Source organism: Magallana gigas, chromosome 2 (genome assembly GCF_963853765.1).
Source record: "Magallana gigas chromosome 2, xbMagGiga1.1, whole genome shotgun sequence".
Taxonomy (NCBI): domain Eukaryota; kingdom Metazoa; phylum Mollusca; class Bivalvia; order Ostreida; family Ostreidae; genus Magallana; species Magallana gigas.
In genome coordinates, this window is record NC_088854.1 from 59,354,166 (window position 1) to 59,372,539 (window position 18,374).

At 34.0% G+C, this 18,374-nt stretch overlaps 1 protein-coding gene across 3 annotated transcripts; it reads right to left on the minus strand.

Moving 5' to 3' along the window:
* Positions 1–5,572: 5,572 nt before the first annotated feature.
* Positions 5,573–15,578, minus strand: LOC105340920 (uncharacterized). 3 transcript variants are annotated; one of them, XM_011447180.4, is made up of 12 exons: positions 15,416–15,578; positions 13,230–13,287; positions 11,923–12,039; positions 10,528–10,644; positions 9,840–9,952; positions 7,987–8,606; positions 7,560–7,695; positions 7,338–7,366; positions 7,118–7,223; positions 6,602–6,769; positions 6,383–6,502; positions 5,573–6,193 (listed from the first exon to the last, which is right to left on the minus strand). In XM_011447180.4, exons 1-12 carry the CDS (start codon positions 15,481–15,483, stop codon positions 6,031–6,033), a joined length of 1,815 nt encoding a protein of 604 aa, XP_011445482.3. In that variant the 5' UTR covers positions 15,484–15,578; the 3' UTR covers positions 5,573–6,030. The 3 variants fall into 3 exon arrangements, with proteins under 3 accessions (XP_011445482.3, XP_065933616.1, XP_065933617.1); XM_066077544.1 differs by having other exon boundaries at positions 6,383–6,498; positions 6,598–6,769; XM_066077545.1 differs by lacking the exon at positions 10,528–10,644 and having other exon boundaries at positions 6,383–6,498; positions 6,598–6,769; positions 15,416–15,577.
* Positions 15,579–18,374: the final 2,796 nt, after the last annotated feature.

Here is an 18,374-nt window from a genome sequence, read left to right on the forward strand (position 1 = left end):
CCTACATTATATATACCTTTACACCTACCTGTATGGACCTGTACACCTACATGTATATACCTGTACATGAACATCTATGTTCTAAAGACCCAGGTTATTCAGTTGACCTCTATTTATTACTTTTAAATATTAATTGATAAGACAACTCATGGTTAATTCATTTTATCACGATTGAAAATGAGAAAAGGGTACTTTTTTGCACATTTTGAGATCTTTACAGAATTGAATAAAACACATCTCAAAGTTGTCAAATGTTTTAGTGAATCTATTTCAACAGGAAAAAATGTGACTTCGTGTTATGCACATGCAACATCAAAACAATTTTAAAGTAAAAGCGACCGTGAGATTGAACCGTAATAAAAGTTAACTACAGTACTCTGTAAATTTATTTATTTATGGACTTCTTTGTAGGTCGATATGTGGTTTTGTTATACTTTCATGTTAAATACTGAAATCTGATTGGTTAAGACGCAGTAAATAATATTTTCTATTACCCTCAGCGTTAGCAACGCACTTAGCAACGGGTAAATTATGCGCGTACGGTTCGCTGTAGAATTCACGTTATTCCTATATAAAAGCAGTAAAATTTTCTTAAAAATTAAGACATTCAAGTATAACAAAATAAATAGTGCCTGTTTGGGAGGATAACAGTTGAAATTGACACCCCTTGAAAACCATTGTCAACCTCCGCTTCGCGTCGGTTGACAATGGTTTTCGAGGGGTGTCAATTTCAACTGTTACCCTCCCAAACAGGCACTATTTATATAATAAAGACCCATATAGATATAGACCGAGCTTGCAAGGTCGATATATATACCTCGATATACCTGTCATGATGACAGGATGAGCCTATATTATGATTTGATTTGAACATATTTTATTATGCAAGTATATATTTACATATAAGTAGATTAGACAGCAGGCAATGCCTATGTAAGCCTTCTCCATAAGGTGCAAGGTAATACAGTACATATAAAGTCCAAGATATAAATGAAAAATTAAATAATACACTTTTTAAAAATAAAATAGTATGATGTAGCATAAGAATATATATTCAGATGGGAAAAAAGGGAGCAAAAACCGGTTCGTGGAAAAAAGAAATAAAGAAACAAACCCAAAAACGTAAATAGTACAGTTACAGCATAAGTATACTACTTTTGCGTACATGTATTAGATGTATAGCTATAGTTACGATCATTTTAAAACTAAATCTCTTCATTATATTTAGGACAGTCAAAGAAAAAATGATATGCATTTTCAGTATGATAGCCACAATTTTCATAGATTGACTTTTCACGAATAAAATCATCAAAAAGGTCACCATTTAAACTACTAGCATTGTTTCTTAATTAACAATGTATACTATTTTCTCTACGATTCCCAAAATTAAACAGTTTATTTGGAGTTTTGAAATATTGTTTCTTAATGGAGTTTGATAAAGAAGACAATGATGGGAGACTTCTAATGTCCAGAGGTAATTCATGCCTATGTTATCCATCTAACTGAATGATAATTGAAATGTCGGCGACTAATTAGCTACGTTTGATTGCACGCACATATTGCCTGTAAACATCTTCATAAAATATCAATGTTAAAATGTACCAGTTAGTGAAAATTAATAAAAAATAAACCACAATCGATGAAGGGTGATGATTTCAACGAAAAGAGTCTTTTAAAATATTCATATTATAATGTACCATTCCGTTTTCATCAATCAGAACCAATCTCAAATTATGTTTTCTTTATAAAATAATAATTTCATTATGCATTGGCGCACCACTCCACGTAGATCAAGAAGATGCAGAGAATTGCAATGGATTTTTTCTAACTTTTTATCTTTCCGTGAAAATCATCAAAATTGTGGTAGGAGATTGTAATTCAAATATCTCTGAATTTTTTAGTAAAACACTATATGTTTTTCCGTATAAAATATTCATTTCATAATGTACCATTCCGCGTAAAGCAATCTAACTTGGTGCAGGGAATTGCTATTAAAGAGTTCTCTGAATTTTAAGTAAAACACAGTATGTTTTTCTGCATGAAATATTCATTTATAATGTACCATTCTATGTTGATCAATCAAAATTGATGCAGGAAATTGCAATAAAAGAATTCTCTCAACTTTCAGTGAAACGAAAATGTGTTTTCTTTATAAAATATTAATTTTAATGTGTGAATCAATCAAAATAATCACATATGATGGAGATGACTGTAATTACAAAAAAATAATGAATTTTAAATTTAAAAATCTGTATATTCGAAGACTGCATGCACTTTAGATTATAAAAATTTCCAGAAGTTGGCCATTTTACATGTTTTATTTAGATTTTGTGATTCCCTACATAATAATGAAAGCTTGATATTAAGGTCAGACGACACGTTCCTCAATTTTATATAATTTTTTCCTGGAAATTGTTAATGGTTTACTACTACTTTGACAAGCTCTCTTGCAAAAAATTAGGGTACCTTACCAGGCATTTCTGCAAAATACTAGAGTATGCAATTTCCTATATAATTTTCTTGAAAATACACTTTAATTGCTGATATAAAAATAAATAAATATACAGCACAGCAATATTAATTATATTGGAACTCTATCTCATGCGGGGCGGGGCTTTGAACTCACGACCTCTACAACCTATACGCTTCTGGCAGTGAGCGGCCACGGTTCTAACCACTCGGCCATCTAGACACATAACCATATCCAAGTAAATTTAATCATTTTAAAAATAATCATAAAATTAATATTTTTTATTGGGACTCTTTATAACGAGGAGATACAAAAAAGATTGACTCTCCTGATTTAACAAATGGCACATATTATTTACAATTAATCCCGGGCGGGTACTGTAGACTCGGGCGCTGCTAACTATGAATAAAAGTGATATTTTGTTCATCCCCTAAGTTATAAGTATTTTAACATGTATATTTCCGCTTAAAATTAACAAATTATGTCAATGTAATAAGTCTTTGGTTGAATATTTCCAACTTCAAATCTGTGACCTAGCGGCTAACTTAGCGGTCTGCTCAAAAGACGTAGATATCTACAACCTAGCGGCTAGGCTAACTGTCCGCTCAATAGACCTACATATCTAACGACCTAGCGGCTAGGCTAACTGTCCGTTCAATAGACCTAGATATCTAACGACCTAGCGACTAGGCTAACTGTCCGTTCAATAGGCCCACATATCTAACGACCTAGCGACTAGGCTAACTGTCCGCTCAATAGACCTAGATCTAGATATCTAACGACCTAGCGGCTAGGCTAGCTGCTACGATCTTATACAGGACAGTGGCCGCTTCGATGACTACATATAAGTACGCTAAAATACCGAAGCTCGTGTTTATTACACGGATTATTGTACATAACTTCAGAATGAATGCAAATTATGAACATTCGGTATTTCTAATGGTGGATGCGGTCAGAATATACGATTTTCATCCTTTTTCTCATCCGATTCGCTTTCGACTAAAATCGTACCGTGTGACCAAAAGAGTCGAAAGCAAAGTCTGAAGTCGATTGATAATCTGAAGTGCTTCCGATTTTCAGTCGACTCCCAGACTCTTTCATTTCCATAAAGAGGGATATATGAGTGAAGACTGTGTGGCTTTTGAGCTCGTTCAACCAGATATTTTTAAATTCCCTTTTATTGTTCAGTAATTCATCAAGTAATGATTTTAAAAAAACTGTATAGTGTGCGCAACGTATTTGTCCGATCATATTATTGCTTTGAATAAAACTACTTAGGTATACGTGTGATTGAAGAGACCAATTTTATGTTTCTTTCAATGTTAAATATCAATTCAATCATATTAATTAGGTGTTATAATCACTAAACCTTAATTGGTGATTGGACACACTGACAGGATAATGACTTACATGGAACACAACACGTTTGATTTGCCAGTGATGATACAATCTAATTAGATTAGTGATGATATGAAGCCCAAATAAGTTTAAGCGTCACAAGAAAAAGGAAAAGCCAAGACAGTTCTTGAGAAATGTTCAGAATGTTAAAAAGCTCTTCGATCTAATTTTTGATGAAGTATATTTATAATAAATTTTAAATGTTTCGAGTTAAACATATGATATACTTATTTACGTTACTGTAGCATTATTTTATCTGAACATGCTGAAAGAACACAGTTTCAAATAAATCAACGAGTACTAAACATCGCTCCACTAAAACCCGAAAAAATCGACTAGTCTCTTCGAGTAAAACTGACATCCCTAAAAAATTATCGAAGTTTTATAGCTAAATGACGGGGTAAAATCATATGATAAAGAAATCTTTCTCATGATTCTATCCAACTTGAGTGTTTGTGTGATAAATATGTAAGCCTTCAACCTTTGTTATCTCCTGGAGATGCTAGTCAAGCTCAGTAACCACGAAGTCCAGTACTTATTTCACCAAAACTTTATTAAAGCGTGATCGTATAGTCAAAATTACAGCAACTAAAAACAGCCCAAATCAAAGAGTCTGCTCAACATCATTTTACATGGGTTCATATATAACATTTTACTTTTGATGGACAGTTCTGACTAGTTCAGCCCATCTACGACGATCATGAGTGAACATTTAGTGTTCAAATTTCAGATTAATATTTTATTTCTGAATAAAGTAACAAAACTGTCAAAACTGCCAATCAAAGAGTACGAATGCAGGATTAGAGTCTCCGAGTCCCCCACCTAGGTATGAGGAATCACTTACTCATAATACGTTCATTCATACATGGCATAAAAGGTTACAAAGGTTAATACATGTATATAGAATATACAATACATAACTCAATATAGAGTACTAGAGCTATCTTTGCAGACACAGAATCGCCAAATATGACACTTGTTTATAAACTCTCAATTTGGATATTATAATGCCCGTATTATTCACCTGGTTTCATAACATCATTTAGGAATACTACGCAGTGCTTACAAGAGTCACAGAGTTCATTCTGTTGGTTATCATTAACACCATTCAGTGCGCAGTACCTAGGTACACATAAATATCATAGTGACCATTATGTAATACTAGCAATTCAAGGTCATAGCATGGCTATCTGTTTACAAATAGCACACAACTCGAATAAAAATCATGTACCATCGCAAATCATGAGATCCAATATATACATCCTTTCACTATTCAAAAGAACTGAATAGTGTCACAATAAGACATAACGATTGGAGATTTATAAATCCAATGAAATGAGCAAGCTTAAAAACTGTTTCAACATGGCTTCATTTTTTTGGAAAACAAGTTAGCTGGATGAATATGTACACTTGTACCTGCCTCTACCTGGAGAATCCCTTCACTAGAGTATCATCACAAAGGATCATCCAAGTCAGACCAACTTTTGGTTGACTAAATTGGAATAATCTATAGCTATACATGCACAGTTGGGGCTATGTGGAACCTGGATATCGGCCTGGGTAGCTCAGTGGTAGAGCTCTTGACTAGAGTTATCAGAGGTCCTTGGTTCAATTCCCAGTCTAGCCATATATTTTCAATGTAGTAATATGCTCATTCCTCCTTTCCTACTTTATATGCAATGAATATAAAACAAAGAGTGGATGTGAAATTCAAGTATATTCAAGTATTCAAGTCTAATACAAAAAGTATCCGTGAGATACATATATACCCGGTAAAACAGGATTAATACAGTGCTATTGCTGTTAACAGCTAAATATACACAACAGTGACATTCATCCCATTATCATTTGATTAAACAAATGCAAGTAGATACTAAATCTGGGTAGAGAATAAAAGTTAGCATTGCACGTTGTCAGTTAAAACCCCCTGTACCTGTACCAGTACATGGAAATCTATTCACAAACTGCTATTGGCGAATATCAAACTCAGAAGCTATAAAAAAAAATCCAATTTCTTGCGATGAATTCGAATGTTCAATCTGTAATGAACTTCAATCCTAAGTCCTGGGGTTTTTCCATTACACTGAACAAGCATCACAAACAACATCAATATGTCAAGGAACCTATTGGAATCATGACAAAGTTCTCGACCATGTCTCTGCCTAGACAGCGCTGATGATTAGTCTGGTGGGACTCGCCTGGAACATGGGGCCCTGAACCAGGTCAGGATTGGGTCCAACAGCGACCGTTCTCTCCCCTAGTCGACTCTCATCTGGCCCCTGTTGAAGGTCTGGATTAGGACCCATGGCAACCAGGCGATCAGTTCTAATATATATTTTTAAAGTACTAGTACATGAACAATGTGAATAAATAATGATAATTTTTTGTTATATTTAATCTGCACTTCATCACCAAAATATGTCACTTAGGTTAATATAAATGGGTGCAAGAGTTTTTATGCATTTAGATGGTTTAAAACAAAACTTTGATTGATGACAAATCTGGCAGTCTTACATGAGGAGCGATTCATCAGGTCCATTCCTTAGTTCAGAGTTCGGCCCCACTGCCATCGTCCGGTACTCAGATCTGGCAAAGTGCTGCTCCCTGGTGACAGGAACGTGTGTTTGTTTCTTCCTATGAAGACAATCAAGAGTTGCACTTAGGGGTCAAATATTTGAAGACTTTGCCAAAACAATGAGATTAAAAAGGGAAAAAGTTTCTGTAAATACTTGCTTTGGAGAAGACTTAGCTGACTTGGGTGCTGGTTGTTGGCGAGTCCGTGAGGATGAAGGTCGGTTTTCTGGTGTCCTTGAGGATGAAGGTCGGTTTTCTGGTGTCCTTGACCTATCCTTTGTTTGCTTCTTTTTCTTGGGGGATCCTCCTTTCTTAGGTGTTGGCGTACTAGTAGTTATAACAAAAAATACCTCCATTTAACATGTACTTGATGCACTAAATACTTTTCAAATCAAATACATGTACTTTAAGCATTGGCTTAAATACGGGGAAATTTTGTTAACATACTGAAATATTGGGAATATATATATTCAGAGGAGTAATGTGTGAAAGTAAGAGATTTAAAGAAAACATAGTGTTTTTCTAAACTATCTTTTATTTATTGGTGGTAAAAATATAAGCCATTTTTTTTAGTTTACTGTTACAGTAACATATGGAACACTTCACATTGCCAATTTTTTCTCCAAATTGTTTAAAATCTTTATATTCTTACTTAAAACATAAACAGTTTCTTACTCTACAGGATCTAGCTCCAGAGTAACGGGCAGCCCAGCATTCATATCTATGGGGACCGGCTCAGTCGACATGGATGTGGTCGGTCGACTGCTGAAGTCACTGAATCCTTTGGAAATAAATTATTACTATGTAACACAATTACACACAAACTGCTAGAAAACTCATGGAAACCATCATAGAATCATCAACTACTGAAAACATCTTAAATATCTGATTTTACCTGAATCCTCTGTTTTTGACCTTGAGCTCCTGAAAAGAAAATCAAACTTATATTTTAGAAATACAGCATTCAAACAGCATAAGTATATGCATGATTTTACATGTATCAAACAAATCTGAATTAATTACTGTAAGTTTTATGAAGATGCTATCCATCATATTCAATGATCTGAACTTAAAAATAAAATATATAAATATATATTTTAACAGCTGGGTTACTTACATCTCGGGTTTCTTCTTTTCGTTCCAGCCTTTCAGTAAGGTGCGACATTCTCCTTCTTTGTACTTGCAGATGTTTAAGGCGATGTCAATCACATCTGCCTCAAGTTCTGGGAATGCCCTAATCACTCGCTGTTTGACTAATAAGAAAAGATGTTTACAAAATCATAGTCATTTTTTTCTCTATCTACAGTAGTCCATTCATTTTGAAATATTCGGTACATGTACTGGTAATACACTAATATGAACTTTTATTTTCACTGTATTTTTTTCTTTTAAACTTAAAGCTTAGTGTAATAAACCTGACATTTTAATATTTTCTTATTTTGATCAATAAATAACTATTTAAAATTGACTGGACCTGGATGATTACTGGTAAAGATGATGGTACTGTAAAAATATGGTACTTTTTTTTTTTACACTTGACCTACTTTTTTTCTTTTCATCCTCTGAGATGGTCTCTCTTTTGGGAGAGGTGTGTCTCTCTTCTCTGGCTGGTGTAGCGGTGTAGGTATGCTTGGTCGGGATGTGGTCTCTCTGGGGAGAGGTGTCTCTCTCTTCTCTGGCTGGTGTAGCGGTGTAGGTATGCTTTGTCGGGATGTGGTCTCTCTGGGGAGAGGTGTCTCTCTCTTCTCTGGCTGGTGTAGCGGTGTAGGTATGCTTGGTCGGGATGTGGTCTCTCTGGGGAGAGGTGTCTCTCTCTTCTCTGGCTGGTGTAGCGGTGTAGGTATGCTTGGTCGGGATGTGGTCTCTCTGGGGAGAGGTGTTTCTCTGTTCTCTAGCTGGTGTAGCGGTGTAGGTATGCTTGGTCGGGATGTGGTCTCTCTGGGGAGAGGTGTCTCTCTTTTCTCTGGCTGGTACAGCGGTGTAGGTATGCTTGGTTGGGATGTGGTCTCTCTGGGTCGTCTCTCCTGACATCTCCGTACTATATGTGTGTTTTGTCAGCGATTCCCTCCCCTGAGTTGTGTCCCTTTTTGTGGAGCCCTCTGCACTGTCTGTATATCCCATGGCTCTTAGGGCTATTTTTGCTTTAAACTTGTCATTGTCACAACTAAAAAAATGAAGAAAAAAATTGAAAATTCTCTATACTTTTTAACCTTCAAAAAAGAAAAATGAATGTATTTACAAATATATATAACTTCATTCAAGTAAAAAACATGTACGTTAGAGAACTAGAGGCACTGTGAGCAAGCTCGCAGATGATACCACCTGCTAAGAAAATACATTATCTCAATTAATTCTCTATTGTAAAGTAATGGATGCACCAGTTCTCTTATAGTGACCTTGAAATTGCACAAATGATAAGGACATTATTCATATACAGATCACAGGCAATCTTTGTGTCAAATTTCAGATTCTAATTATTTTCCATTTCAAGATATGGCCTTGACAGTATTTATGCATTTTTTTAAACAACAACCTTCACAAATGATCCTGGGTCAATTTCATGCGAACAGGTCATAAGCAATCTTGATGTGAAATAGAAACATCCTATGTTTACTCATAAGAAAGGTACAGACTAGATACAAACTATGAACTTTTTCTTCCAATGATCTTGATCTTGCTCAAATGACCTTGGGTCAAAATCATGACAAACCCTCAGGTCATAAGCAACCCTTGTGTTAAGTAAGAACTTCCAATGTTTCTCCATAAGAAACATATGAACCAGATACGAATTTTGCACTTATTCTTCCAGTGACCTTGAAGTTGCCCAATGACCTAGGGTCAAAATCATCACACACCCTCAGGTCATAAGCAACCTTTGTGTAAAGTAAGAACTTCCAATGTTTCTACATTAGAGAGATGTGAAAAGAACATGATTGTACAGACAGACAGACCGACGAACAGACAAGGTGATTCCTATATACCCCCTCCCCCAAAACTTTGTTTGCAGGGGGTTTAATAATATAACCTGATGGGCCTCTTTTAAGTAGATGCCATAATGATTATAATATGTGACACTGACCTTAGTAGATTGGCCTCCAATAAAGGTCATGTCAAAGGTCATGTCACAATCTCAAGTATAAATAACCAACCACTGTGCCAAGTTATTGAGCTGTCTTTTAAAATTATAGACAAGACACAAAAGTAGGAGGAACAAATGGACAGACAGACATGATTCCAATATACCCCCTAACAATTACATGTACATCTGTTGGTGTTTAACAAGTAACAACTCACAATACATTCAAATATCAAATCATTGAGATCTTAACTTATTATGAATTATATTGCAGCTCTCTACCCTAGCTTCAGACAAAGACACTGTCTGTATTGGTTTTACCTGGCAAGGACATCTTTGACCATCTGCTGGCCCGCCCCGGGACAGCTCTTGACCAGTTCTTTGATTGTTTCCTCTAAATGATCATCAGTGGTCTCAGATGGAGGGTGTTTGACCTAGAAAGCATGATGGAAATAAGTCAAAAACTTCTGTATCTCACCCTCTCCATTCTCCCCAATATATGTCAAGGTTGACTGATTAAATCAATCTGCCAGTCACTTTTATTGAAAACCTTTGACAATGTTCATGTTATCTATAGCAAGCTGTAATGAAATATATCAAATGAGATGTCAGCAAATGAGAACAAGCAATGCTACTTTTATTGTTAGCTTAATTTCTACATAAAAAATACTGGTGCATATATACATTTGTACTAATATAAAAAAAAATATTTGAAAAAACATCAATTGCAAACATTACATTTAATGGTATAAACAAATATTCAGTTTAAGAAACATACTTTAAGAAACTGATTATTTGAACAATAATTAAAAGTTTTCAAAAACCACATTTTTTTTAGGGAACTCTAAAGCTACAATAACCAACTTTCTGATTGGAAAAGCGTGCAAAATATATTTTCTCATTTAGTAAAATCTATAAGCTTTAAACTCTGAAGCTCATGCACCTTCAAGGTATCTGAGCAGGTAGTTTAGAGTGGATACTAATCTAGCAAGCTTTGTGGTGTGCTTACAGAGAATCGTGTCGTGTGATCCTTCCCAGGGGTGTGGTCTCTATTGTCAACTCTGTTTAATGAATCAAGGGGGATTTCTCGCGTAGAAGGACTGTTAACGGATGATTGGTTTAAAAGCTGAATAGGATCGTAAAGAGAATGAAGAGTCAGAGAAAAAAAAATAGATCACCCAGCAACATAAAACAACTAAAACTTACAAAGCAAGCAACAATGGCATCAAGGTCTAATTACATGTAGGCAAAAACCTATAATGGCACTGTACCAGTTATCGGCTAAAATTTAATGTTTTCTTTTCGTATTTTCTTATTTCTTGATATTTTTGGATAAAACTTGCCATATTTTAAATAATGAACACCTTATTTATCAATCTGTTAGTTTATATCATTTTTTAGAACCGCAAACATCTTGTTTTGTGATTTTTATCAGGCCCCGAATTTGCCGAGTTTTTACGACCTACTGTACCAGTTATCGGCTTCGTGATAATAACATAGTAAAATCCCTGTACATGTTGATTTTATACTCTGCTAAATAAAATTTGAATTATGTCCCTTGTAGGGTCAGACTATAAAGTGTCGGGGTTGTGATACATTATAAACAAAACTCATAAAATTATTCGTTTATTATCATACGGTAATTCACCAAATCGTACACGTATTCAATACATAATTGTGCAATCAGGTGTTCAACTGCGCTACGAATCTCTCGGAAATTAATGAATTCCTTTTGTTTATACATGTTATATGTATTGATATTATATGTCAAATCAAAGAAGGGATATAATAACCTATCACAAAGAGGTACTATTATATATTTAACTTATTACGTCATTTTCCCCACTGCTGAAAGTGCAAAGATGTAAAATCAGCGGTAAACAATGATCATTTAAGCTCATGTTAAAAACATATTCAAGAAAGTTTTCAAGCAAACCTACTTTCCTTTATTCGAAAAAGACGACTGAATTAAAAAATCTTGGATTGTCCCGTGCTATAAACCCGAACTCTGAGTTTAGCCGATAACTGGTCTTAGCCGATAACTGGTACAGTACCAGTACTGAAATCTAAATAACTACAAGAAAGTAAGCAGATCCCTCTAATGGCCTCTGTCCACTAAATGCACAGAAATGGAACGTTATGAGATAAAAATGAATGGGTTCTAATGATGAGTCTTCTTTACAACTATATATTTGCAAAACAATACAACATGGGATAATCTGCATTTTTACTTGTTCTGAGATAACGCTGTGCCGATCTGAATAAAATCAGATTCCCTGGACGATTCAAATGATATGGTTGATTAGACGGACCTTGAGCTATATATTTCTTTAAAATGCATATCCTTATAGTTTTACAGAAATACAATGATGGAAAGTAAATGATTTAACGAGCTAACAATAACCTGAGCAGCTGCGGCATGCTGTCCACCATGTTGTTGCTGTGCAACATGATGCTGTCCACTATGATGCTGTCCCCCATACTGTTGCTGTTGAGGCTGCTTTGTTTGCTGTGGCTGATACTGTAAATAAGCAATTAATATTGATGACACTGTAAAATTGTATATGTCTATTGAACATTAAAAATGACTGACACTATAAATAACCACTATAAATGTTGGTGATACTGTTAATTAACAATAAATGTTGCTGATATTGTAAATAATTTATGATGTTAATACTTTAAATACCGGTAAAACAATATATGTTGGTGACACTATAAATAAACAATGAACAAACCATAGCTGATAGTGAAAATGAATCATGTTGCTGATTCTGTAAATACACAATAAATTTTACTGATATTTTAATTAAACAATGAATGTTGCCGATACTGTAAATATATACAATAAATGTTGCTGATACTGTAAATATCAACAATGAATGTTGCTGATACTGTAAATATCAACAATGAATGTTGCTGATACTGTAAATATCAACAATGAATGTTGCCGATACTGTAAATATCAACAATGAATGTTGCTGATACTGTAAATATAAACAATGAATATAGCTGATACTGTAAATATCAACAATGAATGTTGCTGATACTGTAAATATCAACAATGAATGTTGCCGATACTGTAAATATCAACAATGAATGTTGCTGATACTGTAAATATAAACAACGAATGTTGCTGATACTGTAAATATAAACAATGGATATAGCTGATACTGTAAATATCAACAATGAATGTTGCTGATACTGTAAATATAAACAATGAATGTTGCCAATACTGTAAATATCAACAATGAATGTTGCTGATACTGTAAATATAAACAATGAATGTTGCTGATACTGTAAATATAAACAATGAATGTTGCTGAGGATACTGTAAACAAACAATCATTATAAAAATCCAAAGGTTAATATAAATTACCCAGTAGCTGTATGATTAATGAATGGGTTACTGCAACACTTTTGAACAAAAGTTAAAAATAATATTTGATAAAGTAAATATATAGAATAAGAATTATCACTAATTAGAGACATTGGTATTTACCACACATCTGTAATTATGAGGGAAAATAAGCATTAAAATATGAATTTTAATTCATGCTATTAGACCATGATCAAATGAAATGTCATATTATAATCAAAGGGTTTAAATGACTACAATCTTAATTCAGATTAGTACAAAATTATATTTAAGTAGTTGTGAAAAATGGACATTGAGAAATTTGAGCAGCACATTTACACAGAATATCATACCATAGCAATTCGTGGATCTATCCATGTTGTCTTTTTAGTGGAGTGGTCAATGAAGAAACTACAAAACAAGTTGGAAAATATAAAAATTATCATCAAATTCCTCTGCATACATAAAAATTCTTATACAAAGAAAGACAATTATGTTAAGGCTTGGTAACACAACCCTTCAGTTTAACAGTATAGCCACAAAACTCTTGAGTTTTGGTTTTTAAATTAATTGAATGGTGAATTCGAGCTTATAACCCTGAGTTTAATTCAGAACGTAACTGTGACGGATTTGGTTTTATTCTTAGTTTTGCCAAACATAAGACAAACGTTTTCTTTTTCAGTTAATTAAAAGCAAATTTCCAAATTGTTCAGCTTTAGATAATGATCAAAAACTATTTTTTGGTTACTCAATATTGAAGACAAGGAAATTCTTAATAATTTAGGCAAAGGACTATATATGATAATTAAGGGCCTAAAATGGCCCACTAAAATGAACATCATCATTTTACTATCATTCTTTGTTTTCTTAGTACAGATTTGTATGTGATGCGTTTACATAATATTCATTTTGGTTCAAGTGCCCACAATTTAGAAATATGACATTGTAAAGACAACCTTTTCCCGCCATTTTTGCATTTTTAGCATAAAACAGCTTGCTTTCAAGCAGTTTTTCCTTCCGAAAACATAGAGCGCATTCTTGAACAAATAAAATATTTTAATCAGAGATGTATCTAGCCAAGACTAATACGTGACAAAAACATTTTCCTTGTTCAAGCATGCGCTCTATATTTCCCATTCGTAAATAGATAAGAAAAATGTCAATTTTTGGCTGATTTTGATTGAATTATAAAAATGGCGTCACTTCTGACGTCATATACTGCCAGTGAGTGCAAATAAATCAAATAAATAGATGAAAAATATATTTTATATCAACTTTTCTAAAAAATTAGTTAACATTTTATTGTACCCGAAACACTTAAAAAATGGCGAATTGTGGGGGCCAAATTTAACTCTCATCATTATAACAGTTCTTTATCAATGATAACATGCTATAGTACTACGTTTAAGTCAAATATTGTTAGAGTTAACATTGTCATTTGCTGTAATTGTTATACATGCACTTTAGTAATTTTTGGGAGTTGTTTTTATTCAACTCTCCTATGCAGTTACTCTGGCAAACCGGAAGTGAACGTTTGGACCTTAGCTCAAATCATCACCGCTGACAACACTTAGTTCTTGAAAATAATCGATAAATTCGATGTACTGTATTCTGAAGCATTGTTTTTCAAGAAAGCTTATTTATAAATAGCTTGAAAATTGTCAGATTTTAAATGGTACGAACAATTTAGATATTTTTTGTAGTCGTATGTACTCCTACGCCAGAGTTCAATATACGGGTAGTCTCGTTCAACCAGACACTCGGGCAGAGAGTCTATCTTGCTTGTCGGCGATTATCAGAGACAGCCGAAAGACTCGAGTTCAATATGCTTGGATCCATACAATTTCTCAAAAAAATTTTGATTACTGATATGTAGTAAGTTTGATGGAATTAATTCTATCTTGAAATACATTACACAACATGAATCATTAGGGGTTATCTCGAAACTCTTGCCGGAAAAGTCCGAGAATTCATATTATAATAAAATATGTGCATAATTCAAATGCATATAAGTGTCACCCGGTTCACAGGTGTGTGACTGTCAGTCAATATATCGGGTCTCAACAGCTCAGTGGTTAGAGCGCTGGCACGGTACGTCAGAGGCCCTGGGGTCGAGTCCCGGTGGAGACTTGACTTATCACCAACTGTGACATAAGAAACTACTTGCCATTCAAAATAACATATCTTTGATTTTTGAATAATAGATAACCGATAAAATCAACTCCCGTCAGTACTTTGATTACAATATTCATTAGCATGTCTTTCTCTTGTACTTAAAATAATATGTGACATGTACTTGTCTGTCCTGGACTTAAATAAAAATCTGTGTATCTGTATCTAAAGCTAATTTACTACCAGGGAAGCATTGTTATACCTTTGAAGTTTCAAATTAAATTATATCGCTTTGAAAATGCATTCACTGAATGTCGGACTGGTTGGTGCTATGCTAATATCGCATGTATGGAATGTGCTGATTTCCCATACATTATCATCAATGGTCATTCTCAACACAAAATAACGGTAAATAAACAGTACGTACTAAGCTCCTTGATTGCGGTCCCATCTCGCTTCCCATCCCGGGGGTAGTGGTGGCCCAGCTGCATTCATTTTCTTTTTGTGATTTCGAAATACCCCACAATATTGAAATAAGTAAGATATCAAGCTTATTTACATCAAGAAATACCCGGATCTAAAAACAATCAAGGTCAAGGACGAATGAAAGAATGGTGTAAATTCAGAACCATACTCAGATACTGCGCGTCAAGCTTATACATCAATTTTTATTTATGTATTAGAAATTTATTTCATTCTATTGCATAATTCATACTACTAATGTTCAATGTTAAGAAGAATATTGAGCTTCGCCACAAAACCGATATAGAGATATGGAATTTAGTTTATGTCAGGTGCCTGTCGTTTCGCTCTTAGATCTTTCGGGTCCGGCATGTCAGAAGTATATACTGATCATAACCTTATTTTTTTTACTGTGTTGTAAAGAACAATCCAAGATAAGTAATGAAATAAAATCCCAAAGTTTCAGAATGGAATTTAGGCCTACTTTAGGGATAGACTTTTGTTATATACATACGTATATTTTATTGATAAAGACAACTTTCTTATATATTTCATTCATATTGAATTAATTTCCTTTTGTAAAACGAGTGGTATTTTATGTTTGAAATTTAATTTGTTTGATCATTTTAGAAATACATTGCCGCATCTGTTTGTGATCTCTCATGTTGACATCTCCCTCCTCTCCCTTATCCATTTCTCACAGTGATCCCTTGTTTATTGCCATTTGTTTATTTTCGTTTATCTGATTGATGGTCAGATCTTAGACTGGTGTGTCTTTGAATTTATTATGGTAATTCCCTCCTGTATCCTGTTTTGAGAATTTATGTCTTTGAGCGTTCCCCAAATTTTGGTTCCATCTTGGAGTTATTTCATTGGTCCTTTATAGAAAAAGGGGAGGAGTTGTCAAAGATGAGACATGCGGGATTGATAATTATTTGTCACTCTCACTTTGGATTTCTTTTTAAAATGATGTTTCTTTAATTGTGATTTTGGACTTTAATAAATTATAAATTTTAAAACTGGATATTTTTATTTACGTTACATTACGTAACCAATATTACGTAATCACAACATGGTGGAGAATCTAAATTCGTATTGTGCTTCTTTTGGACTATTTTTGTGTTAATTTATTGAGTTAAAAAACCAAAACAAAACAATGTTTACGCCCTGTACGAGGACAAAACAGTGATTTTAGCGTCCGTTAAATCTTTCAAGGATGCTTTGCAACAAGCAAAGTTAGGCGAGGCCTATGGATATAGATCCCTTTCCGCCACAGCACCAATGGTCGCAGCCGTACAGCCAGCAAATTCGAACACCAACCAGGGCCATAATATCACCTCTTTAGCATGTTGCGCGACATCAGTCACCGTCTAGAAAAACTAGAGGCACCAACTTCTAGACCGCGGACTGGACGTCACCGGGATTTGTCTACCTGCCACGCATGTGGGGGACCAGGACACTTGAAACGAAGCTGTAATTGGACCGGGCACGGTTCCCCAAAGTCTCAAACAAAGTGCCAGATATGTAATCAGACCGGACATACCGCCGCGGAATGTCGTCTGTTCGCTACAAAGAAAACAGTCCGTAATTCCGAACCAAAAAACGCACAGCGCCCGGGATAAATGCGGCATCTGTCTTGGGCTCCAAGAATGACGTGTCAAATGGTGCCGATAAGTGTGACATTTCTCAGCAAGGAAAATTTGTGTATTTACATGTACGTTTTCGTTATAATTCAATGCCTGCACTTTTGGATTAGTATGGTACAATCAATTTAATTTCTTCAAAATTTTACCAAAGTTTGGGTTCCGTGGTCTGCACTTAACAACAAAGCCAGACGCGCAATTGAAATAAGACCGCCACCTAATCTGTAATTTTCTTATGCATTCTGTTGATATATTTATTGACAGTGTGCTCTATTAAGTTGTGTGTATTTTCATTTTACTGCAGAGTATGTTTGACCTGTAGTAATTTATGAAGATAACTGTTTACAAATTTTGTCATTGTATGTAATCACGGATGTTTTATTCCAAAAGGATTACATGTACAACTTTTGAAATGTAAATGAATTGTTTAGAATAGAAATGTATCTTGTCTGTATTGTGTTAACTTAGATGGATGCATCGACAAGGTTTAACAATTATGATACAAGTCGAGATATATTGAGAGTTCATTTTGTTTATGTCATATAAAAATATATGCAACTTTTTGTTGTGGTTTATATAGATATTGCTCTCTCTAACCAAGGATGTGTTATTCCGACAGGGTTATAATTTATGCAATTCTATAGTATTTGAGATATCTTGAATAATTGACATAGTTATTGCTGTTTCTAACCAAGGATGTGTTATTCCGACAGGGTTATATTTTATGCATTTCTATGGTGACTGAAATATTTTCAAGACAAGATTGATATAATTTAGTTGTTAAACTTTTCAGTAGTTTTTGTGTGCAAAGAATAAAAAAGTAAAGAAAAAAAAAAAAGTTTAAAAGTTAGGATAATGACCATGACATTGCAGTGTAAGGAGTATGTTTGAGTACATGTACTGGCCAAATCATGTACAGTGTGAAAGTGATAAAAATAATTTTCGGGTGACATGATCATTATCTTTTCAGTTGTGTTTAAAGTTTACTTGCATGACTTGAGTTTTGTGTTTTTAAATGGTGAGTAATGTTTATTTTTTTTATGTTTGTGCAGTATGATTTTATTGTCTTTATCAATTTTTTTTATATCTAAAATTGAATGTCAATTTTTTTTTTCGGGGCGGATGTTATATACATACGTATATTTTATTGATAAAGACAACTTTCTTATATATTTCATTCATATTGAATTAATTTCCTTTTGTAAAACGAGTGGTATTTTATGTTTGAAATTTAATTTGTTTGATCATTTTAGAAATACATTGCCGCATCTGTTTGTGATC